The 25,335-nt window shown below is 37.9% G+C and overlaps 1 protein-coding gene across 7 annotated transcripts in view; it reads right to left on the reverse strand.

Annotated features, from left to right (window-relative positions):
- Positions 1-25,335, reverse strand: part of LOC135196919 (uncharacterized) — a 295,706-nt gene that overhangs the window by 5,344 nt on the left and 265,027 nt on the right. For 3 of the 7 annotated variants that reach the window (XR_010310513.1, XM_064223743.1, XM_064223749.1), the window contains 14 exons: positions 19,581-19,727; positions 19,103-19,238; positions 18,113-18,139; positions 14,532-14,692; positions 12,176-12,289; positions 10,996-11,130; positions 10,051-10,161; positions 7,397-8,163; positions 6,216-7,283; positions 5,834-5,994; positions 4,889-5,045; positions 4,253-4,499; positions 3,815-4,028; positions 397-529 (listed from right to left, as the gene is read on the reverse strand). Coding sequence is in view for 6 of the 7 variants with exons in the window: in XM_064223743.1 (XP_064079813.1) it covers positions 397-529; positions 3,815-4,028; positions 4,253-4,499; positions 4,889-5,045; positions 5,834-5,994; positions 6,216-7,283; positions 7,397-8,163; positions 10,051-10,161; positions 10,996-11,130; positions 12,176-12,289; positions 14,532-14,692; positions 18,113-18,139; positions 19,103-19,238; positions 19,581-19,727 (3,578 nt within the window). In the remaining variant the exon portion in view is untranslated. The remainder of the gene's footprint in view (positions 1-396; positions 530-3,814; positions 4,029-4,252; positions 4,500-4,888; positions 5,046-5,833; positions 5,995-6,215; positions 7,284-7,396; positions 8,164-10,050; positions 10,162-10,995; positions 11,131-12,175; positions 12,290-14,531; positions 14,693-18,112; positions 18,140-19,102; positions 19,239-19,580; positions 19,728-25,335) is intronic. The other 4 variants (XM_064223744.1, XM_064223747.1, XM_064223745.1 and 1 more) reach the window with 4 other exon arrangements.

The raw sequence follows: 25,335 nt of genomic DNA on the forward strand, positions 1-25,335 counted from the left end.
CACAATAGGTATCAGAGAATATGTATGTAGATCGGAACCTAACAACTGAAATGGCATCAGGCAAAATTTACAAATAATGTAAATTTCTTAGTTTTACATTGATTTGAAATATAGCCTACCTAAACCTCTGACAATAGCAGTAACTTTAAAACAGTTTACAGCCTTACCCAAAAACTGAAGAGTTTGCAAAGTTCAGTTTGAACACATTTCATATAAGTATATCAAAAATACTGGAATGTAGCGAGAGCTACTAAATAATGTAAAAAACAAACATGATGATGTGCTGCATTGCATTTATATCTACCTTATCTGTACTCCCCTCATGAAAACTGCATGACTGACATCATTCTTAGCACACAAAGATTTCGAGTGCAAAGTCACGAAGAACCAACTTACTGAAGCTGCGAAAACAGTGCAGAGGACCGAGGGAGGCTCTATGAAGGTGGCGCACAGGAAGACCAGGTTGAGGAGCAGAAGGGCGAGGGACAGATTCATCACAATCTTCCCACTTCGGTCTCGATTCAGGTTTCTTTTTAGGGGAACAAAAGACAGTCATTAGGTTAGAGAAATCAAGTAAGAATGTCGGCTTCCTCTCATACCAATTCATTTTTCATGTGTGTGTGATGTGGATGACAGCACTCAACTTTTGGTGCCTTGCAGTACAATGTCTGTGCAAGATAAAGCTGGCACATGCCCCGTCTATGCCCTAGGTAACTTTAGATTGTTGCATAGCACTGACTGACACTAAAGTGCAAAGAACAATCATTAAGATATTGTGATAATATGGATGGAGAACAATATTCCAATACATTAAGTAATGTATTTTGGAACGGCATGAAATTTTCTAGGGTTAGCGTGGAAGGCGTTGTGGATTTTAAAGGTAAATCTGAATATTCTTGGCAGACCAGTCCAAAATTTTTAATATATCCCCTACTATTTTCCTTCTTGTCATCAACGCTATTTCAAAAAAAAATTTTTATCTACCCATTCATGTATACATAATTCTTCTATTTATACTTCATCCTCGTTGTTTTTTTCAGTACTCTCTGAAAACTAGTTCTGAGTTAAAACTATGTTTATCTGAAGGCTTCTCGGACCAGTTCCCATTCTTTTAACTCCACACTCTTAGATCATTTACAATATGTCTGAGATTAAGAAATCGACAGTTGGATCAAAACCTTCCTATCGAACAAACGATCCAACTCTGACAGTTGCTGGCTCCTTTTGTGCTCTAGAAATTGCTCTGGGTGTTTAAAGTGAGTCTCTTGACTGCATGAAGCTTTCACACTCGCGTCTTCGTCGTACACACTAGCAAGATGGAATTCCATCTTGCACACTAGGCTTTACGTACAGTCTCATGGATCCTGCTTAGAAGTGGCTCAATCAACTAACACACAGTAGTTCGATCAATTTATCTTCACTAATTGTTATCATTACTGTTTTGGTTTGAACGCAAAATTTATAGGAGCGTTGTTGCATGTCTATTTGTAATTTGCTTGTTCTGTTCTTCAGAATTATTACTTCGCATGTAATGAGAACTTCCCAGGTCATGCAAGTAAATACAAAATACTACCTAATAAATGACTATAAACGTCACTTTATTTGCCTAATCCTACTTAAGACTAGATTTATTTTAGTATCGCTGTGCTATCATAAAAATGATTTTGCTATTCTAATTAGGCAAAGGTCACAACATAATTAACAATCCACAGCTGTAATGATAATCAGAAACTGAACCTTGTATATAAATAGTTTTTCCTCTTTCTGCAGATCTGTTTCCATGTGCTTTCATGCCTTAGAAAGAGGGAGCATCTCCGTAAATTGGTATACTAAATGATTCGGCGAACTTTCCCAACTCAGCAATATTTGCTAAAGCTTCCAGCATCATCTGCAAAAGAGATATCTGGATTGTTTTCAAATGCACTTGTCTTCCAGCATCATCTGCGAAAGAGATATCTGGATTGTTTTCAAATGCACTTGTCTTCCAGCATCATCTGCGAAAGAGATATCTGGATTATTTTCAAATGCACTTGTCTTCCAGCATCATCTGCGAAAGATTGTTTTCAAATGAACTTGTCTTCCAGCATCGTCTGCAAAAGAGATATCTGGATTGTTTTCAAGTGCACCTATCTTCCAGCATCGTCTGCAAAAGAGATATCTGGATTGTTTTCAAGTGCACCTATCTTCCAGCATCATCTGCAAAAAGAGATATCTGGATTGTTTTCAAATGAACTTGTCTTCCAGCATCGTCTGCAAAAGAGATATCTGGATTGTTTTCAAATGCACCTGTCTTCCAGCATCATCTGCAAAAGAGATATCTGGATTGTTTTTCAAATGACCTATCTTCCCGCATCGTCCTTCAAAAGAGATGTCTGGATTGTTTTCAAATGCCACACTATCTTCCAGCATCGTCTGCAAAAGAGAAATATCTTGGATGTTTTCAAAAGTGCAAACCCTATCTTCCAGCATCGTCTGCAAAAGAGATATCTGATTGTTTTCAAAGCACCTATCTTCCAGCATCGTCTGCAAAGAGATCTGGATTGTTTTCAAATGCACCTTGTCTTCCAGCATCGTCTACAAAAAAGAGATAATCGGATTTGTTTTCAAGTACCTACTTCCAGCATCATCTGCAAAAAGAAAGATATCTGGATTTGCTTTTCAAATGAAAAACTTGTCTTCCAGCATCGTCTGCAAAAGAGATATCTGGATTGTTTTCAAGTGCACACTATCTCCAGCATGTCTGCAAAAGAGATATCTGGATGGTTTTCAGTGCACCCTAGTCTTCCAGCATCATCTGCCCCAAAAAAGAGATATCTGGATTGTTTTCAAATGAAACTTGTCTTCCAGCATCGTCTGCCAAAAGAGATATCTGGAATTGTTTCAAATGCACTATCTTCCAGCATCGTCTGCAAAAGAGATATCTGGATTGTTTCAAAGTGCCACCTGTCTTCCAGCATCATCTACTAAAGAGATATCTGGATTGTTTTCAAATGTACTTGTCTTCCAGCATCATCTGCAAAAGAGATATCTGGATTGTTTTCAAATGCACCTGTCTTCCAGCATCGTCTGCAAAAGAGATATCTGGATTGTTTTCAAGTGCACCTATCTTCCAGCATCATCTGCAAAAAGAGATATCTGGATTGTTTTCAAATGAACTTGTCTTCCAGCATCGTCTGCAAAAGAGATATCTGGATTGTTTTCAAATGCACCTATCTTCCAGCATCGTCTGCAAAAGAGATATCTGGATTGTTTTCAAATGCACCTATCTTCCAGCATCGTCTGCAAAAGAGATATCTGGATTGTTTTCAAATGCACTTGTCTTCCAGCTGAACTTAGGGAAGTTATATTGAAATATGATGTGTTCATGAAGATAGATTTGACTACACTTGACCTTTAAACGCCACAGAGATACAGTCAACTATAGCATTTCATATATCTAATCCTTTGGCGGTCTTGGATTAGTATATTAGTTTTGCATACGAAAGAATTTCTGTTCTTTTAGCTTTGCATATTACTGAAGTCTTTCATTTAAAATGTTCACACTGGTTACCTCATGAGCTTTTTTTTTATGACGTTCACACTGGTTTACTCTTATAATTTTGATAACATTTAATTCTTACGGCAATTCATATAGTATAGATTAAGCCTGTCGAAGATACGTATATCAGAAATTGCATTAGGTAGCGCTATTCCTGGCTCATTTCACGCTTAACATAACTTACAAATATAAACTCTCTGACAATTATTATGCATCAAATAGCAGAACTGTATACTCAAAGCCTGTATTTCCTTTATGCAATGCTCAGAAACATACCTGAAGATTGCGTACGTTGCAACAGTAATGGCTAATCCAGCTGTGCTTAAAGCAAGACCGACGTAAGTGATGACGGACAGAGCATCCTCGTGGACGCCTAAGTGGGCTGGCATGGGATCCAGGAGGACAGAAAAGGCTGTCAAATGGGTGGCTTCGCAGGTAATGACACCCTCTGTCACCACAGTCTTCACGCCGTCACTCACCCAATCACGTACTAAGGGATAGTTCAAAAATAGGTTTGAGATACTGCAGTCTTCAAAGTATGTTGTTATAATGCATTTCATGAATGCCAAGTTCCACTAAAGAGAAAATGAGTTTTTTTTTTGTTCTGGTGACAAATGAAAGGTGGGGAAACGTCCTGAAACCTATCCCTATGAACTCATATGAAATACACTTAATCCAATACAATGAAAATCCAAGAAAATATTCAGGTCCTACCTTGCTCGTCCCAATAGACGCAGCTGGGCTGGAATACAGCGACATTCGCGTCAGTGGGTATGTAATAGACAACTGGATCAGATAAGTTGCTAATGGCAGAATCCGTGACTTTGGCCGATAACACTGGCATGCCAACGGACCTGCCACCACGGAAGAATTTGTCATTGCCATAAGATGCGAACTCCAGTCGCACATTTTCCGTTTCAGCCATTGACAAAACTTGAGAGGGTAACATGAGGTATGGTTCCTGGTGGAAAATAGTATTTATGAACTCTACATATACACATTTGTTTAAAGGATTAAAACAATAACAGAGATTTTTAATTGTCAACTATATTTCTTACGTATACGTATCAGAAACTTAAAAAAGAAAATAATGTAAAAATGACGCAGTACTTTTCTTATTGCTTCACTTTTTATTTTCAATCCAATGCATAGTACCACGTGTCCAGAAAATTTAAGCCAAATACAATTCATTGTCATATAGTACGCAATTTCATAAGGTTCTTGGCTACAAAATGCTGTTAAGAGATCCGATATATGACTGTATATTACTAATACGTGACGTGTTTTAGAAGCAGGAACCCTTTTCTTCAGGACAAATATCATGTAATACGTAGAGTAAGTAGTAAGTACCGTTGGTGGGGTAGGGGCTGAGGAATTGGCTTCCCGTTTCTTCCTGCTGTCGATAGGTATTGCGTCATCGCCATTATCGTCGTTCAAGTGGGGTCGAAAAGTGACAGCATTGTCGGAAACCTTCATCAGCCTCGCTTCCAACACCAAATTATTTGATCTGAAATCATAAGCACAGAGTCCAGTTTCAATAAGTGCATCATGAGTAACTGTTCATTGCTCTTAAGATATTGGAACGGGGTGCATGGCCAGAATTTCCTCGACCAGTCAGGTATGTCTCCTAAAAAATGGTTAGGGGTTAAACACACGATTATTAATTCAGTGCTTGTGATGAAGATAAAATGGAACGCATGTAAGATTTTCATACTTTCCTCATATAAAACCTCTCTGAAACCACTTTCCCGTATATTTTCATTTTCTAAGTTTTTAACTATAGCTCGTTTTTTATCCATTTTTTTCCCAATAACCTACTCATAAAACTTAATTCCACCCACATTTAGAATTATATTATTATTCTTAAATACCTAATACTAACTTTTTTTCTACCGTAATTTAAGAAAAATTTTCTTAAAAGCGCATTGGAATCATTTTAATTTACCAAATCACTCTTTCCTTAATTCGTTTTCTTGCATCAATCTCTAGTGATGAAGCCTTCCCTACATACCCCGCCATACTGCCATTAAATTAACTCCTCTTCAGAGCTAACACATTCTAGATACCTTACATTATATTTTAATTTGTTCCCCTCCTAAGCCATACTGGTTAAAATCACACCACCAAGCACCAACAATCTTCATGCGTTCCATTCCTGATGAATGACGTAATATAAAACACTTATGAAGAGATTCTTAATAAAAGGCATTACTTTTTTTTTTATTTTCCTTCAGTGGAAGAACAAGAATTACAATGCCAACCTCGTCCTGGCCTTATACAGAAAAAAAATCTCACCTGAATTCCACTGTTTCTCCAACATCAAGAGGAACATTTCTGGTAAGCGTGTTAATAGTGTTAACCAGCTGGTTGGTTGAATTGCCTTGCTCATCTGCTGCCAACACAGAGTCATTGACCTCCATCATATTGCTTATGACTGACACCATGCTGTTGGCAACCTGAAAAAGATCAATACGAATGCATCATGTGATCTATTTTCTCAATACGAAAATGTACAGGGATGAAAAACTTTTTGTTCTGAAAAGGCACCTAAAATCACTGTGCAGTCTTAGTCTTAAGACAATTTACTATCTGCTGAACTGACTAAAACAATTTATTACATCTATTTCTTTAATGGTCAAGTTAAAGAACAAAAATGGCGATGATTTTCTAAGCTTACTGTAGAGTCAATAAGTGCGTGTTCTACAAGCTTGGCTAGTTGTTTTGCAGCATGTTTAAACATCTGAGCATCAATTGAGGAAGGGGATGAAGTGAGGGAGGCAAGATCCCTTGTTGCATTTTCAGCCGTTAGGGTCGCCCTATCTCGGCAAGCTTTTGTATCGGGTATCTCCCACGTAACTGAACCATTTGGTAGCAAAACACACTTCCGCACAGCCATACCATCCGTCTTCAGTGTTTTATATAACCTCTGTGGAGCTTTCCTTGTCACATATTTATCTTTTTCACCATCTTGCTTGTGCTTGACGCCAATTGTACTGTCAGAATGCATTGCTATTTCTCCTTTGATCAGTGAATGATCTATTCTCTTAGTTCTATGCTGCTCAGTTTCTGCACTTTGCAAAGCTGATGAAAATTGTTGTTCACCAATAAGAGATTCCAACTGTCCATCATTATCACCCTGAGGCAATGGAGCAGATTTTTCTTTAATTGCCGTTTCCCCAATGCGAGGAAGTTCAACAAATTTTTCACCAATACGTGGGGGTTCTGCAGGTTTCTCACTAATATGATGAAGTTCTGCAGGTTTCTCTCCAATACGAGTGAGTTCTGCAAGATTTTCACCAATACGAGGAAGTACTGCAGGTTTCTCACCAATACGGGGAAGCTCAACAGTTTTCTCAGTGTATGGATGTTCGACAGGTTTCTCTCCAATACGGTGAACTACAGGATTTTCTCCAATACGTGGATATTCAGCAAGCTTTTCACCAATCAATGGAACCTCAACAGGTTTCTCACCAATGCGAGGAAGTTCGGCAGGTTTTTCACCAATGCCTGATAACTTGACAGGTCTCTTACTGACAGGGGTCTGTCTCTGCAAACCAAAATGATTTCTCTGAACTCTCTGGGGATTGATTTGCCTGCCTCCTCGTGAATCAGAATGCATATGCGATTCCTCCCTTCCTTGGATTTGCTCAGAATCAACTTGCTGCCTTCGTCTTTGAGGCCTCCCTTTTCTTGATGTACCTCTGATCCGAGAGGATATCATACGTCGTCGTTCTCCCAATTTGTCCTAAGAAATAAAGTGAAAGTTGAATTAAGCATTGCTAGGTACTGAATACAACAACAATATTACATTCATTGCTAACACGGTCATTCAAAAGGATAAAATCCAGCTGTACTTGCCTCTCGTTCACTTGTCCTTGGACTGACAGAAGCATCGACATTTTTTTCATCAAGAGGCAGATCTGCATTTCTTGCTCTTCGGTTGATGTGAATCATTCCACCTTCCCACTCTGCATGGGTTGTATAGCCTCCAGTGATAGGAGGATGAATAGTATGATGGCTATGGCTACGATGTCGGGGCTGAACCGCTGTAGGTTTAAAACTAAAATGTCTTGAATGAACAGGTGAAGACCTATGATCCATACGCTGTTGTTGAGTAGCTGAATGACTTCTGAAATGGTGCTGTGATGAAACAGATGGACGATTTTGTGAGGCATGTGAAGAAACAGTTGGAAGAATACGAGAAGGATACTGTGAGGAAACAGCAGAAGGACGTTGAGAAGTATGCTGTAAGGAAACTGTTGCTGGACTAGGGGAAGAGTAATGTGGTGTAACAGTAGGCTGACTGTGTACATGATGAGAATCAACAAATGGAGGGCTGACTGTAGTAAATAAATCTCTTTCATTTTTGTGATCAGATGTAGCCACCATTTCATCCTCCTCATAACTAAGTATCGTCCTTTGCAAAAGGCTTTTCCCAGAATTTGATGAAACAATTGAAGCTTCTGTTGTATGGGGCATCTCTGTAGCTGGCTCGCCTGCAAGTAACTTCGCCGCTGCAGTTGTGATCCCGTAAGGACAAGTGAGAGCGGCAACTTCACCATGACGCACTGCTGGCCACTGGAACTCACCAGTATTGAGGATCGTTGTCTGGGCAGGGCAGGACTCTGGTCAGGGAGAGAGGTAGACGTAAAAAGACGCAGGCTTGTGCTGGTGAAGGAAGGGTGCGTATTATGCGCTGGAGGGATCGGTGTGCTGTGAAAAACAAACAGCGACAGAAGGAGGAGCAGACACTATGAAAAGTACAGCCCTCTGCAGAAGTTACATAAGGCTGACTAAAAACCCATCCACAACAGAAAGGGAAACTACGTAAACTACACAGTAAACGAACTATATGTATTATAACAAGGAGGATTATGCCATAGCATCATGCACGAATAAGATCATTATACTAAAACAGTACCACAGCTTCATAGCTTCTTAGTGACTACTGGGTAAACTAAACAAGAGATTGATAACAGCTATTCTGTCGAGTAGGGAGAAACCGACAACACCTATTCATTCTAAATGGGGAGGACTGACAACGGATATTTTGCCAACAAGGGTCAAATCTTTGAAGCTGTCAACAAGCCCAGCCTCTTTGCCAGGAACAAGGTTGCAGAATCTTTTTTTGGTTAAGGCGCCTACAGCTAATTGTATTCTGCATCTGCACTGCACTGTATGTATACAAATAACTTATATCTACTATTACATTACTCTAAATCTATGGGTAAGGTAACTTTGAAGTTATTAGTAATAAGCTTTGTGGTAAGCCGTTTAATCTGAAAGTTAATAATCAAAAGCTTAGTGTTAACTATACTAAGAAAAATACAAGGATGCTGAAAGGCAAGAAGATAATTTTAAAATATATTAGTACTACAGCGTGGATGAATTGAACGTAGCATATCTATCCTGAATTTATGTAGAAAATTTTACACACTAAAACATTCAATCAACTTCATTTCTGTTGAACAGGACAAACAATATCTGACTGAGGCAATATTTCTGGTTTGTTCTTCTAAATGAAAATGCAAAAGAACTTATTAGCACATTCCAAGACATTCGTTGATCATTCTACTAATGTTATCCACAGTGACGAAGAGAAATGAAGTTGATCCCCCATGCTAAGGAAAACTTCATAAATTTACAAATGTCAACTGAAACCTGCTCTTTTGCACCGAAAGCAGAAGCTTCGCTTTTGTAATAACAATAAGAGGGGCAATTCTCTATAATCATGCTTGTTTTTACTGAAGAGTTGTTAACACCCTTCTAGCAATCAGAAGGACGAATTAGCTGATGGAACTCGGGAAACGTTAGGTTAAGTTAAAAAAAAAAAAGTTAGTCTGGTAAACTGTGAAATTATTATTCCTATGTCACACCGGAGGCATCCAACATTCCAGGATCGTCAAATCATGCAAATAAAGGACATCTAGTAAGGCATAATTCAAAAGGGCTTGCACCGCTCATGCCGGCGGAATTTAGTTAAAAGAACCCATATCTCAAGCAATGCAGTTCGAGAGAAAGAGAGAAAATGCACGCAGATCAATAATGCAGGCTACAGAATCATCATCCAACAAATAACTCGTTTCTGATTAGGTAATTCATATGGGAACTTTATTTGTTACGGCCATGTTTGTGCAGAAGATGTCTCCGCTGCAGGTTCTAATGTCTTGAAAATTCCGTGAGAACCAATCAGCGATCATCGACGGACCGTAGTAAACTGCGCCGTCTGATGACACCGAGACTATAGTCAGTGCATTAATAAGAGCGAAAAAAAATATGAACAGCAACAAGATTAGTTCTTGAAAAGATTAATGTTTGTTTCACAGTGTCCGAGTCATCTGCCGCGATGTTATGGCTGTTACGCAGAAGACGAAAATGTACAGAAAATGTTGAGTGGAGCAATGGTCAAACAAGCGAAGGCTAAAGATTACGGGGGAGAGTCATTCCGAGCAAGCCTCAAGATAGAAGGAGACGGTCTAGGGGAGCGACCGCCGTCAAGCATTCACTCTTACCTGCAATGGCACAATTCGGACCACTGTATCCCAAAGCACAGTCACACAAGAAAGAAGCCACGCCGTCAAAACACGTGGCCCCGTTCAGGCACGGGGAGGACGCGCACTCGTCTGAAAGTGTGGCTCATTAGAATAGCTCGCTCAGACCCGGAATAATGAGGAAAAGAGAGTGAAAGAAGGGCGCTTATCGTTTTCTCTTTTGTTTAAAGGACTGCAATAAGAGTCCCACTGATATGGTTATTAATGCAGTGTGCGAGGAGTTTGTTTTTAACGTTCACCTCACCGGAAGCACCACCATCATCATCATCATCATCATCCTCGTTATTTTTACCATTTAGTTGGCCCCAGATATGATGGGAGAAGGAAGGTTTAGTGAAAGCAATGCAAGGAACCTGATGTTAATCATAATCTCATTCGTATTTTAAGATTATTTGTGTGCGTAGACTAACATTTTGTTTTGTGAGGATTTCGTCGCTTCTGGAGAACAGTATTGATATTGTGCTTCATGGCAACATGTTTATAAATAATGCGCACAGAAAGACACCCATATTAATTACGCCAACTGTAGAATTTCAAGTAGATGTTAAACTTTGCATTATCTATGTACGTGCTTTAATTCTTTAGCCCTATGGTGTGGAGAGTGCATAGAAAAATGAATCAATAAACTAAAGATCACAGTAGATTCCTTATTAAATATAACAAAACTGTGTGTATAGATGTTAGTTTTTTTCTTAAAATAAAAGAAATGAAAATGGTGACAATTCATATGGTATGAATCAATTCAAAGAATCAAAAGTCCAAAACACAAAATGATCGAGTCGGTGATCACCAGTGATGCAATGGACTAATCGACACTAGTATTAATGTTAAGGTAAGCGAGGGAGGATAAAAACTAAAAACGAAAGCCGAAGGAATGGGACTTAGAAGACAAACAGATGACCTCACCTAGATCCTCACTGCAAGTTTTCCCGCCCCAGCCCTCGGGGCAATCGCACACGAAGTCGTTGAACTTGTCGGTGCAAGCGCCTCTCTCGCAAGGGCTGGACGAACACTCATCGATTTCGACTTCACAAAAAGTGCCTGGAAAATATTCACATGTGAAATAAAAAAAAACGAAACCATTACCTTTTCTGTATCGACTTCACAAAAAGTGCCTGGAAAATATCCAAATATGAAATTAAAAAGAAAAACATTACCTTTTCTGTATCGACTTCACAAAAAATGCCTGGACAATATCCAAATATGAAATTAAAAAGAAAAAAAACATGACCTTCTCTGTAGTTTAGGTGTGTTTTCATCCACAGAGAAGTAACTGTTACATTTTGTGTGTGGTATCTACACGCTACACATACGGCGAGAAGATCCAGTTACCCCAAAAGCCTGTGACCAAATGATGATGATCATGACACCGATGAAAATAAAAATAATCGAATGAAAAAATTACAAAAAGGGAGATCTGTTACTGTAGAATGAATGGTCCAAGAAAATACACGTAAAATTTCTACAGAGAAGGATTTGTCACTTACATGGTTGCTCACCTCTAAGTCAGCAGTCAAGTTACAATCGGTCCCCTTTTAGAAAAGTCATATTTAGGACATAAAAACTGTTATCACCAATTTTCGGTGATAAAAAGTAACTCACATTCAGTTTTGGTTTTCATGTTGAAAATGACGAGAAAACTTTTCCATGTAGTACATTTAAGTTTGAAATCTCTATCTAACTACAATGAGGTGCCTCGAGTTTTCTCATGTACCAAATAGAAACGTAAAGCCCATCCACACAAAGGGAGCCAAAAATACTACTTAATAAGCAAAGATATTGACCTCGCTTTCACTGTCGAAAAAGATTCATAGTTTTCCTCAAATGCACATTTGATTTTCAAGTCCTTATCCCACGTTACTTAACTAACCCCAAGCTTGTTCACGTGAAAATGAAAATGCACACCTTACAAGCAGTGGATGGGAAAACTTAAAACTTCGTTTCAAGCTTTTAATAATGGCCTCTAAACGCCTCCCTAACTTTTTTATTTGAAAAAAAAATTGACACTGATTTTCTAGAGCTATCACAAATAACAAATGAAAGCACACAGTTCATAAACAGAGGCAAAAAGAGAGTTGTATGTCACCTGTGTATCCAGGGGAGCAACGGCAGGTTAAGGACGCCACACCATCAACGCAGGTGGCACCATTGCTGCAGGGGGCACTGCTGCACTCGTCTGTATCCACCTCACACAGGACTCCTAAACGCCCCGTCCGAGGGATGCCAGGAAGGGCGAAGCGAGGAAAGGAGGAGGAGGAGAAGAAGAAGAAGAGTCTGAGCTGACATGCACACGTTTACAAAGCAAATTTATCAGAGGCTGAAGAGGCATTCGTCTCTGGATGCTTGGCATACATTTTTATCTGTTAGCTGAAAACACTATGAGACAAATTATGATTGAACCTTAAGTGATAATAGGACTAACTCATTATATGACAATCGAATTTCTTTTACATTTCACATGCAAATCAGCAACGGCCACTTCACTTGAAAATAACTTAAGTGGCCACAAAATGTTATTATCATTCAACCAAATCCCCCGACTCGGGTTAATCGAGACAAAGAAGGTGGCAGTCCTGAAAGGATTAAATATATTGGATTGCCTGTAACAATAAATCTTGTATTAATCAACAATAAATCATTATGTCGGAATAACAAACACAACAACGATACGACCTGGAGTCAAAACAAACAGCAAACAACACGAAAGAAAGAGAGGAGGAAATATAACATTCGGAGCGAACAACAACATCAAAACCTAATGTAGGTCAGGTTAAAAGAGCGATTTCCAAATCAACACAATAATATGCAAAGAAGTCATACAGAAACTGAACACGAAAAGTGACTCTTTTCACTGAGGAGATAATGTGGCCAAAAGACATTTAGAAAATGACTTGAAAAAAGTTTAATCTTTTTCAATTGTAAATTTTGTTTGTTTAGGAGTCTGTATTACTCAAAACGAGAAGGTTCTTCGAAAAGTTTATTTATATATATTTAATCTTATATAATTCCAATAATCGTTCAGCGCAAATGAACAGTTTAACTGCTCTTTAACAAAATCCAATGAATAAATTTATCTGTAGCTACAGTTTGGCGGGGTTTAAACAACGTTCACTGTCATCTTATAAGAGCGCGTAAAAATTGAATCACAAAGACTACAGTAAGTATGCAAATTTTAAAAAATGAATTTAAACACCTTTAATCACAAAATGCTTTAAGGACATGCACCCGGAACAAACAATTTTGGAATCTTGTATGATACATTGCATGACTTCATGAAAACTGAAAGAAAGACTGCTAGGGCACAAAGGTTACCGCGGCCCAGATAGTGCAACATCTCCAGTCCGTGTCTCCTTCCAGTTCGGAACTCGAACAGCTTCCTTGGTGGGAGGAAGTTTAGCGCACTTCAGAGTCGATCTGGTCATCGTTAAAATGCCGGTTGTCTGAACTTCTCGCAGCGACGGACCTCTTCGGTTTTCCCGCTCTAGCGAGCGGGAGGTTGAATCGGCACCGTTCACTGCAAAAAGCAAAAGCCTAAAACTGTCCAGGGACGATTTAAACAGAGGTTTGTTAGGTGAAAGCGAAGCTGCCAAGCCTCATAAGGCGAATTAGGAAAGGAACTAGGGAAAGCAACAGAGTACTGAAGGAGATGTGTAGCTGAGACGACGCGTTGCAAATCTCGCAACCTAAGCACAGAACCATTCCTACGAACCCAAGAGAGAATGGGGTTAGTGAATGGCATATAGATAAGTTTAACAAATGACGGTGCTTTTTTCACTGCATTTTTTTTTTTATAGAAGTTGAATAAGAACCGTTCTCAAATACAAATAAATAACATTACACGCAACCAACAAGCAATCAATGAAAAGAGCGTCACTTAAAAATGCTGTGGGGAACTTCCCATTCACTGACTACGACATATATAAGTCTGAATTTTTTTTTGCATAACAGAAACGCATCAGATGCAAAAAGCACTGCCATTTGTCCTTTTCTAAAAATGCTTCATTAGTAAACAAGTTGAACCTGGTAAATAAAAAGTTTATAAAGTTAGTTGACACAAAAGAGACGTATTCTATACGAGGATGCTTTTCCCTAAAACAATAAGAAAAATAATCATGCATAAATCCTTGCTCGAAGATATTATCTGGCGAGTTTGCAAACCTACAACTCAATGTAGACAGGTACCGTAACAAGTGAACAGACTGCTAAGTATGCTATTAGTGCTATTAAGAGCAAGATTCTGCTACCTGTAATGTATTTGACGTAACTTACAAAAACAGACGGGAAAAGTCCGCACTGTCACCAGGACAAGTAAATAAACTCAATGTTAATAGAGTAATCCATGCTTTTCATGAGAGCATTTCTTGCATGATACGAAGGTGCACTGACCACAATACCAATCACATTACATAGAGTGAAATACGTCTACTTCTCAGGTCACATACCTTCGTATCCAGGCGAACAATGGCAAATGAAATCCGTATTGGTCAGATTCGTACACCAAGCGCCGTAGTAACAGGGATTCGTCGAACACGGGTCGTACCCTTCACACATTTCCCCAAAGAAACCTTTCGGACATATACACCTGTATTCTTTGTTCTCGTGGCTGATGTGAGAGGGGGAAAAATAAAACGTATTCAGTGATTTCGGAGTGCACCCTCCGTTTTTATGTCATAAACAACCTACAGAAGTATTTGAAGTCTTAAAAGTTTTATTTGTGTTCAACATGGGAATGACAAAAATCTCAGTCATTTAGACTGTGGTGCGTATTTACAAGATATAGTCAGTCGTTTTACGTAGGATATAATGAACATATTTACTGGCATTTGTTTCACAGCAACTAACTTCATTGTGCACAACACGACACTCGAGGATATGAGATGAAAGGGAAGTCTTGGGAAATTAAATCTGATTTGTGCACTGTTTAGTTAGAAGAAAAATTAAACGAAACAAAAATATAAATTTTTTTATCCAAACGTTGAACTGTAAATGAGATAAAGAGCAGTTGTAGAAATGCAGTTATCTATACAAACTGTGGATTTTAGGATAATACAAACCTATAGTTCATAAAAGGAATTTAGCCTCAAGATTAAGTATTCTAGACGTCGCGAACAGTACCAGTGAGAAAGCTAGAGATAAAAGCTACTTCTGAAGTTAATATGGGCGACAGAAATTCTTCTTACAGAAATTCTTCTTAAATTAAAAAGAGAAGTTGTAATAAACAGCATGCATCAATACCTTTACCTGAACAATCACATATTTACAGAAAATTAAATTCAATATCTTGTCAAAGAATGAAAGATTAGCTCTACATCAAGAAAGAAGATTGTACGGCTTTTGTTGTTTATGTCATTTCCCAAAATACAGAATAGGGCCAATTCAGACCCATGTATTTACTTGCAGGAGACGGAGGTCACTCTTGAGACCCCACCCGAAAAACCAAAACAAATATTCTTCTTCGAAGAGGAAGAGTGGAGGGAAACAAAACCAGCGTCTCTGAACCCTCTCTATTTTTGGATAGCTGCCTTGGTTTGGCGACTTTTTTTCCCCCATCCAAAAAGAAGCAGGCGATTTTTATCTCATATTAAGTTTTTCTTGATTACTTTAGGCACAACTCACAGGATGCGCCCACATTACGTCGGGAATTTATCGTATACACATCACAATCAGGTTGAAAATACGTCATATTCATATGTAGAGAACGAATCAGGCTAACGTTTGATATAATCTTAGAGTGCCCAAGTGTGACGCAATGGTCCCGCTCCCTGGGCCACTTGCTGCTTTCGCTCCGTAAGAAATTATTGTGGCGGAATTTGAAACGACCAGAAATCGTTAATAGCTGAAAGTTAGCCCTCAGACCCATATATTTTGATTGAAAATATTACATATTTATACTTAGTATGTAAAAAATACGTATAAAAAATTAAATAACTAAACTGCATATCTTACATAACGTTATTTAAATACTTATTTTTCTTTATCAAGTTATATGGGTTCAATGCTAACTTCCTTATATTAACGATATCATGAGCGATTCTAATCTGGCCTGTTAATTTCTTATGGCAATACATCTTTGCTGTGGCCCAGGGCCGGACGATTACATGACCTCCGACGTCATAGCTTCGGCACTCTATCAAGCACTGGTTACGACTACTAATAAGCAATTGATTTGTGTTATTCCTGTTCGTGATACGTGTGCGATAAGTTACCGACGAGTGTTTTGCAGCAGTGTGAACGCACCCTAGACTCTTTCCTTTTCTACTGGTCCAAATATAACAATCTGGTTATAACTTTCGTTATCTAGTGAACTTTCATTTAACTCATGTCTGATGTATAAGAGAAAGAGAAGTTGCTCATTCCATAGGTATACACAAAAGCTGAACTTTTTCCACTGACGATTTTGTTCACGCCAGCGGCTACGATTCCCCCTTTGCACATGGTGACTGTAGTGACTATGTGAATGTTGCTTCTGGTGTTCCACAGGGTAGTGTTTTGGCCCATTCATTTTTATTCTATATAATATGTAAGACATCTGGTCTGGTACTGAAACAAGCTAATTGTTTATGCATATGGCACTACTCTCTTTGCATCGATCCTAATTCCTAAGAATAGACCTAAGGTTGCTGCATCTCTCATTGGATATTTAACCAAAATGAGCGCATTATGCAAATTATGATTGCTAGCAAGTCTAGTCAATTGAATTCCTGCCCCGGCTCACCTCTCCCAGATTTTCATTGACTGTATTTTTTCAAGAACATTCTACTTATTCAAAATTCTAAGTCATTCTGGAGTGTTAATTCACCTTTGAGAAATATATATGGTTCATCTCTTCTTCAACTGAGCAAGAAAATAGGTAGTACACTTAGGACCTTTCATGACTTTCGGAGACCTTGTCTGTCTATCCTGAGAAAAATCTTAGTTCTTTTGTCCTTCCTTGTTTTGAAAATTGCTGTCCGGTTTGGTCTTCAGCAGCTGACTTGGATCTTAAATAGGTTGTGGACAACAACAACTTGAATTCGACTAAATTCTTATTCCTGGAAACGTTGTGCATAGCTCCGATCATCATTTGCTTTCTAATCTTCCCATGTACTTTAATTCAATGAGTCTCACATCATAGTTTATTTGGCAACTGCCTAATTTATTTCACTTTGTTATTTATCTTATTAATTTCTTTATTTGTCTTTCATGGTTCATTCTGTATTTCTCAAATTTCAACATTTTTTGTAAAGGCCCTAATGCCTTCCTTGCTTTGCATTTTCTGATTCATTCTACCAAAATCCAATTATCTATACTCTGTTTTTTTCCATCTGTCCATCCGCCTGTGGTGTTTTTGTATGGTAACACTGCGTCCCGGGCTTTAGATATTACGCAATGTGTAAGTTTTAAGTAAATAAAAGGATATCTGGGTGTACATCTGCAACTGAAAAGTATTTCAATAATTTACGGTATGCGAATTACACCGTTAATATTCGAAAAAGGATATTAATATAATCGTTGAATGGAAGCTGAATGTAACTATCTAAACCCAGAGACGCAGTGTTACCATACAAAAACACCACAGGCGGATGGACAGATGGAAAAAAACAGAGTATAGGTGAATCAACGACTTTCGTTCACTTTTCAGAACTTCATCCATGTTAATATTGTCCTCTCACAATGACTTGTGAACTGCTTCTCCACACTCACGCACATTAATGAAAGCGACTGGATAACAAAGAAAAGAATGCCAAAATGCTGTTAAAGACGAAAGAATATCGAAATTTTCATCGAAAATTCTTAACTGACGAAATAAAAGTGTTACAGGCCATGCACATCAGGTATAGAGATGGACCGGATTAGCTCCACTTGCAATAAGACGGAAGACTCAGGAACACACAACTGCAAGACAACAAAGCACACGAGAAAAAGATCAACAAAATGAAGTGTTTAAACGGACATGAAATTAAAAGAAACTCATGGGAGGTTGGTCATCTTTGTACACTGTCCTTATATACAGAAACCATGAACAATAAGAAACCATTCTTACCCAAAACGTCTAAGAACGTGGCTTCTCCTGAGGAAACCAAAGAGTCGAAGGAAATAAGAGTTAATTTCATCATAAAAACTAAAATATCATAATCGTCATGACTCACAGGTCTAACCTACACGAGCCCACCACAGAGGACAAGGGTAAGTAGTATTCGATTTGTAAACGAAAATGTTAGAATTTGAAAGAATTTTTGGCGAAGTGTTTTAACAGTTCTCGTGCTCATTCTTCAGTCATTAGTTCAGTTTGTGGTGGACCCGGTTTCACTGGATATGTCTGTCATTGTTTCAAATATAGGGAATCGAAAAAAAGGATAGTAGGAAAAAGTTCAAAGTATACTAAAAGGAACCATTACATCGGAGGAAAAGGAAACGTGTCATGAAAACTGTTCTCTGATAAATTTCACTTCGCACAATCAAAGCGAAAAAACATTGCATTTTTATTCTGACCGAATCTCAGCTCAAACAATTCATCTAGAGAGATTAGGGTACGGTTGTCTGTCTTAATGTACATAATTTGTTTAGTATTTTGTACCTGGGAATGTAGCAGAGCCACGGTACTGTAATATAATAGGAAATGACAGCAGAAGTCAAGAGATTACAGACATGATCAAAACAGAGATAAAACACGTGGACCGCTTCTATGTCTATCAAGGCAATATGATATCTGCTAAAGAAAAGGTCTGAAAATGTGTGGCAGTACAGCAAACTGTTCATAAGTTCTCTAAGTGAGTGAGTCTACAGACTTTTCCCAAGGAGCAAGAAAATATGAGCAAAATAAAAAAAGAAGTTCTACTGCCGAGGGTGATCATCACATCAAATTCAGCTATACGAACTCATTCATTACATAACTAGTGTGCTACGGTATGACGACATTTACTAAAGGCACTAGAACGCCATACTGATTCAAGGAGACATTTCAGACTGCTGGCAATTGGCTTAAAACGAATCACTGATCTGATGATAGAGACAGTTACGACGGCCACCTTACCTGATACAAGTTCCACCATTGAAACAAGGGCTGACGGACACCGCAGAACACGGATCGATCAGAGTGCAGTTTGGTCCGTAAAAGCCAGGAGGGCACTCGCACCTGAAGGTGCCGTGGGAGATATTGACGCAGCGGCCTGGCAGGAACAGGGTATATATTTATTAATTCATTAAGAGAGAGAGAGAGGAATTCATTAAAGTATCTGTGGCACTTATATGCAAAATGTTTACTCCCGGGCTACTGAACTTTGTGTTAATAATCTTCTTTTTGTCTCACCGTGGATGAACCTATAAGTAACAATTCATGATAAGACTAACTTCATGCATTCCATCACCACAGCCACTTCCCGTAACTACAGAATACTAATTACTTCAGTTACTCGGAGCATCACACATTTTTCAAAAGGTAAAAGAATGAGATCACAATCCCACTCAAACACAACACATTGAATCACGAGCAGATTCAGGAAATCTCTTACCAAAGTGTAGACAGGGGTTCTCCGGGAGACAGGGGTTGTGATACTGGCAGTTTTCACCGTAGTAACCCGGATGACAGTAACACGTATAACCCGGGGATTCGATGTGAAGGGTACAGTTGCCATGCCCACATGTACCGTTGGCACAGACTGGGAAGAAGGTTCACTTCAATGAATATTATGCTAATGGAAGAAGCACTCAATAATAACCCTGATTCTTACGGGAGTCTCTCATGAAAATTAAACTGCACATGAATGACTGTAACTGGAATAACCTTTCCTAACTTATAGCAAATGCAAAAGTATATGAAGCAATAAATGAAACACGATACAGTATGAGAACATATTTATTTTGTAAGCTATCTAAAGATGAGGAGGCTATCTGAGCTTTGGTCCCATAAATAAACTGGATTGATAATATACTGTAAAATTTCAGAACATCCTGACATTTAACATTCTGAGGAAATCAAATGTCAAAGGTATTTTAAAACGAACCTCATATTATGGCTTAAAGTTTTCAAATAATGTTTGTGTACAACAAATTTTTCATAATCTCTTACATATATTATATATTATATCATATATATATCTATATCTATATATATATATATATATATATATATAATATATATATAATACATATACCATTCATAGAAGAAAAGATGACCGAAGTCACTGTTCACAAGGAGGGAGCCAATTCTTGATTCTTGACACTAACTGAAAGTAACTCTATATCTTCACGTGGATGTCTATTGGTAGTATTAATAATTTATTCCCCGGCAGTACTATCAACTCCACAGTAATACAGTTTACAATGACCAATACACTTATCTACCATTCTTTGCACGGGGAAATAGACTACCAGAATCATTCCTTTAAAACTCCCATTCTACTAAGGTCATTTGAAGCAAACCCAATCTTGTATTAAATTCATAATATACATGAACTAGCTAGCAGTCATCAGAAAAGTTTAAACCATGCCATGCAAACCATAAAATAGCTTTATAATGAACATTTAGCAATTAAACGAGTCAAGATGTATGTATGTATGGATGGATGGATGCTAGGAGATGGATGAGGAAGGTGATGACTCAGCTGCATCAGCAGCAAATAGTAAACATTTTAGACGCTCCAATGAGACTGTCAAGTCTGGCACAGCGAGGAAGCTCAGTTCTCTTGACTACAGATTACAAGCGCAATAGCTCTTCGTAAGTGTGGTACTGTGACATACATGCCAGGGAATAAGCAGGGATACATTGCCTCTTGCGTATTTGGCTTTAGCATTTCATGAACAGCAGACTAATGACCTTTACTACCAGATTTGATTTCTTGGAATGGTGATCAGCCTCCCTTGGAGTGTATTAACAACTAGTCAAAAGCTCCTGTGCTGAGGATGCTAGCTAATGATTCATCTTTATCCAGGAATTCAGATGAATGAGGAGGTTAGAAGTTGTACGAGTACTTACAAGTATCGTCTCAAGGTAAGGGCGTTGTAATTAGTTTCTTTTATAATAGACAGTAAGTTGTTTATAAAATATTAGTGGTCAGCTCCAATGAGTAGTAGTATTCAATGTTTGACTGTTTCTTGAGCAGATTATATTTACAAGTGTATACTCTGGCCTTTCATTATTTGCTTACACTGCTGTTTTGTAATGACACCTGGTAAAAACCAGTAATTCATTGATGAAACTAATAGTTTCAGAGAATATACATAGCTTTGAGGTCGATGGTACCATTAGAGTTGGAGTAGTTTAGTGGGGTTTAACGGTGCTTTGGAACAAAAGAGAATGGGTCTTGTGAGGCTCTTGCCAAACCAATGATGTTGACACAACAATTCTGGCACACTGGAACCATGTTACCTATTAAAGAAGTCATGAAATGGCTTTACAAATATATCTTTACACAACCCAGAACCAAAGGGAACTGGCAACATTCTCCATAGCTTGGATACATCACTACCATTGCTTTGAGGAAGAGTGAGCTCTGAAGACAAGAATGCTGCTAAAAGGTAAGTTCCTTCCCAGATTAATTTCTTTTCGTGGTGTTACAGTAAATTCTAACTTTCATCAATTTTTTTGTGCACTAAAGAAAATGGATTATATTCCACTGAACAAATATACTTTCATGAAATTTTGATTTGGTCCTGAGTGGAATACAAACAGCAGGGACAACCAAACACTTTTTGTAATATTACAGCATAAATCCTTCCCAGGGAAGGCCTTCACATTACTCTTCGACAAAAGGGTTAAAAACGATAGTATAATAGAGTTACTTATTTCTTCCTTTATAGTTCATGTTGACGACCCTCTCATTTCTCTTACTGGGAAAGAAAGAATGGCCCAAGAAGGAGGAAAATAGATAGACAAAATATGATTATTTGGGCAGAATGTAAAAACAAATTTAAGGGTTCTAAATCACTTTTTTCTAATAGCGATATATTGTTTTGAAATATATTATACCCTCCTTATCTATGGAGGGACTCATAACGATTTTTCCTTTTCATCTCAGACTAACATTCACCTGAAGGTTGAAGATATAGTCAGGAAAGGAATAAATAGCTGTAATTTGTAAGATTCCTTTTGATTTTTTTTATAAAGAAGAAGAAACCCTTGTACCATATTCTTTGAATTTACAGAAAGAAGTGAAAAACCATACAGCATAACCTCTGAACTCCCAGAAAGAAGTGTAAAACCACACAGCATGTACTACTATGAACCCCATACAGATGACTCCACTCATATGGCATACCCTTGAAAATCCCACGAAAAAGTGGAGACACCTATGGCATAAGCACTCGAACTCAACCCATCTAAGTGCAAACCCCACAGCATAAACAAAGTACTGGATGGGATTAATTCCTGTGGCATTAATTAGCAACGGACTTCACGTGATAATTCTACATTCAGAAAACATTTATAGTACGATTTTACTCCAGTATCTGTTATGAGAGTGGGCAAAAGAAAAAAAAACGCACACGCACAGATGAGAACAAGCTTCAAAATCATCAGTGACATGAAATTTGAGATTGAGTCTAGTGGCTTGAACGTCTACATCTGGATGGAATAGAATCAGTTAACAAGAAACTCCTCATAAATCCGTCAACTATACAGTCAAAGGTTTTCGTTAATCCACAAGCGGTAATAGATATTCTACGAAGTTTATTCATTCACGAAGAAAAGGTGACAGATATCTGAATATGGAAAGTATCACTCTGAGATAATGAACCTGTGACTCAACCATGAAAAGTCCCGCTTTCAAAAAAAAAAACTAAACTTCTCACAGGAATGTACAATTAAAGTTTCGATATTCTATTAGACTTTGAACACAACTCTGATACAATCAACCTAAAAAGAGAAATTCGGAATAACGCTGGGTTCTTCTTTTAAGCAGAGGTCATAAAAACACTGGGACAGCCCCTTCATAATTCTGATAAATGTTTGATTGTAAAACCTAGTCCTTCTTCTTCATACCTGAAATGTCTTACATATTGTGACATCATAAGCATGTATTTTAAGCAAAAAAAAATAAAAAATAAAAAATAAATAAATAAATAAATAATGGAAAACGCAAGAATATCCCAAAAATATTTTTACTTTGAAAATCTGTAGGCTTTAACTTTTAGACAATGAAACTTTGGAAATCCCCTCCACGGAACAGCCCATAAATCAGATTCTTGCAAAGCGAAGTATTCCAAGGAAATCAGAGTTACAACTACGAGAATGAAGTGGTGTGGGTGTAGCAACCACTGTCCTCAAACTCAATATCTCAATCCTGTTGACTAGGAAACCTTATAATCTATGTCTGATGACAAGTCTCTTACTTCATAACTACAAGGAAATAATTTCTTTTTGTTTTGGCTAAATCTGATTTTGAGATACAATTACAATTCTATGTTCCATACAGGTTAAGTGGGCCCTTTCACACTATGCGATTCTTGTCGGACCAAGATACGATTGCAGTGCCGGATGTAAATGCGACACAAAATTGCGCAAATCGTACATTTGTCCGACTGCCGTACAAAGTGATCCAATTTTTGACAAGCTCTTGCAGTCTGCTCTCAGCCTGTAGTGGTGACTAGATGGACAGGAGGAGAAAATTATTGTCTTTATTTATTACATTTGAGAAAAAAGAAGAGAAAACCTAGAATTCACTGGGTACACCCTTTGAATACACAAAGGCACTTGTATGGGGCATTTGCCACGATTTTCGGAGAGCTGAAGAGAGATAATGATAAACTTTTCAATTACTTCAGAATGTCTAAAACAACCTTTAAGGAATTCTTGTCACGTCTACATGACCAGTTGCTAAAAGAAATACGACATTCAGAGATGATATTTCGCCAGCACAACAACTGGCAGTTACCATCAAGTAAGAGGAAATAATATGGACCTTTCCTTGTAAATTTGCTTTTCCATATAGAAATTAAAAAGGAGAAATGAAAACAACTAGTGTTAGCTGAAACATCTCTATTTATCAAAAGTATAAACTGATATATCTATATAAAAAACTAAAATCTTTTACTTTGATATAAAAAATCCATATATCTCTCTCTTTCATCAACTAATGTAAATAAAACATAAGTGTTAACTATGAAAACTTCTCAAAAATCATATATATCGAAATCAAAAGCTTTTAGTCCTCTTTATATCAATAATCTGCCGATAACCTTCTAATAATTTCAGTATCAAAACGTATATTAACCTTAATGAAAAAAACAGCAAATCATTTAGTGAATCATTTCTCAGTAGTTTATACTTAAGTTATTTATACCTGTAGTTCTTTCTTATTTACGAATAACACTATTGTTATTATTATTATTATTGTATAGTGTTTTTTCGTTCCATGGAACCAGTGGTTATTCACCAACGGGACTAACACTATTTATATCCCTCAAATGTTTTCAATGCCCAATGCACCCGATCACCAGAAGCAGTGGAAGTCTACTGCTATCGCACGTATATGCAGGAAAAATCGCATAGTGTGAAGACACGTATTGAAGGCAATGGCCAACTGCAATCGCGTCTGGGTGCAGCACCGGACATGGCCAGGGGGGCCCTGTCGGCTGTAATGCGATGCCGGACCGACATCGTGTGAAAAGGTACATTAGAGATAATAGTCGACTGCTAGTCGCATGTAGGTCCGACATCGTGTCGCATTTACGTACGACATAGTGTGAAAGGGCCCTTAGAGATGACTTTACTATCGTTCTGGGATGTACGCTGTTGAAGCTCTTTCATACAAAATGAGACTCTTCAATTAAAGGCTTGTAATCAGAATCTAGTTCATTCGCATACAGAAAATTGGTCATAACATACATTTCCAGTTTAATGCAGGAATCGGGATCCACTCGGGCTTTTTAGTCCTTTCTCAAAGACTCAACAACAAGTACTGGACTCTATATTTTAGCAAGGCAACAATAGAATAATCAAGACATATTTCCATTCAAGAATCAACAGGACCACTAAGAAATCACCCTCACATGCCAGTGATGATGATGTTGAGTAGTCAACGAAAAACGTGCCTCACACACCTACCCCTCAGTGAAATCAACATACAGGACTAAAAATTCACTTTGTAACATCTATAACCAATTCTATTCTAATGGTCAAACTACTATGTGTACCCACTATCACATGATTTGATAAGGCAGATGTTCATGCAAGAAAAAAAAACGTTAACCCTCAAGTTCTAACAGAAATGCCTGCAAAAGTTTAGGGGGTCTTTGCAGACACATTACAAAATTCAAAGGTAGTTAATC

This window comes from Macrobrachium nipponense, chromosome 18, assembly GCF_015104395.2.
Source record: "Macrobrachium nipponense isolate FS-2020 chromosome 18, ASM1510439v2, whole genome shotgun sequence".
In the NCBI taxonomy this organism is placed as follows: Eukaryota; Metazoa; Arthropoda; class Malacostraca; order Decapoda; family Palaemonidae; genus Macrobrachium; species Macrobrachium nipponense.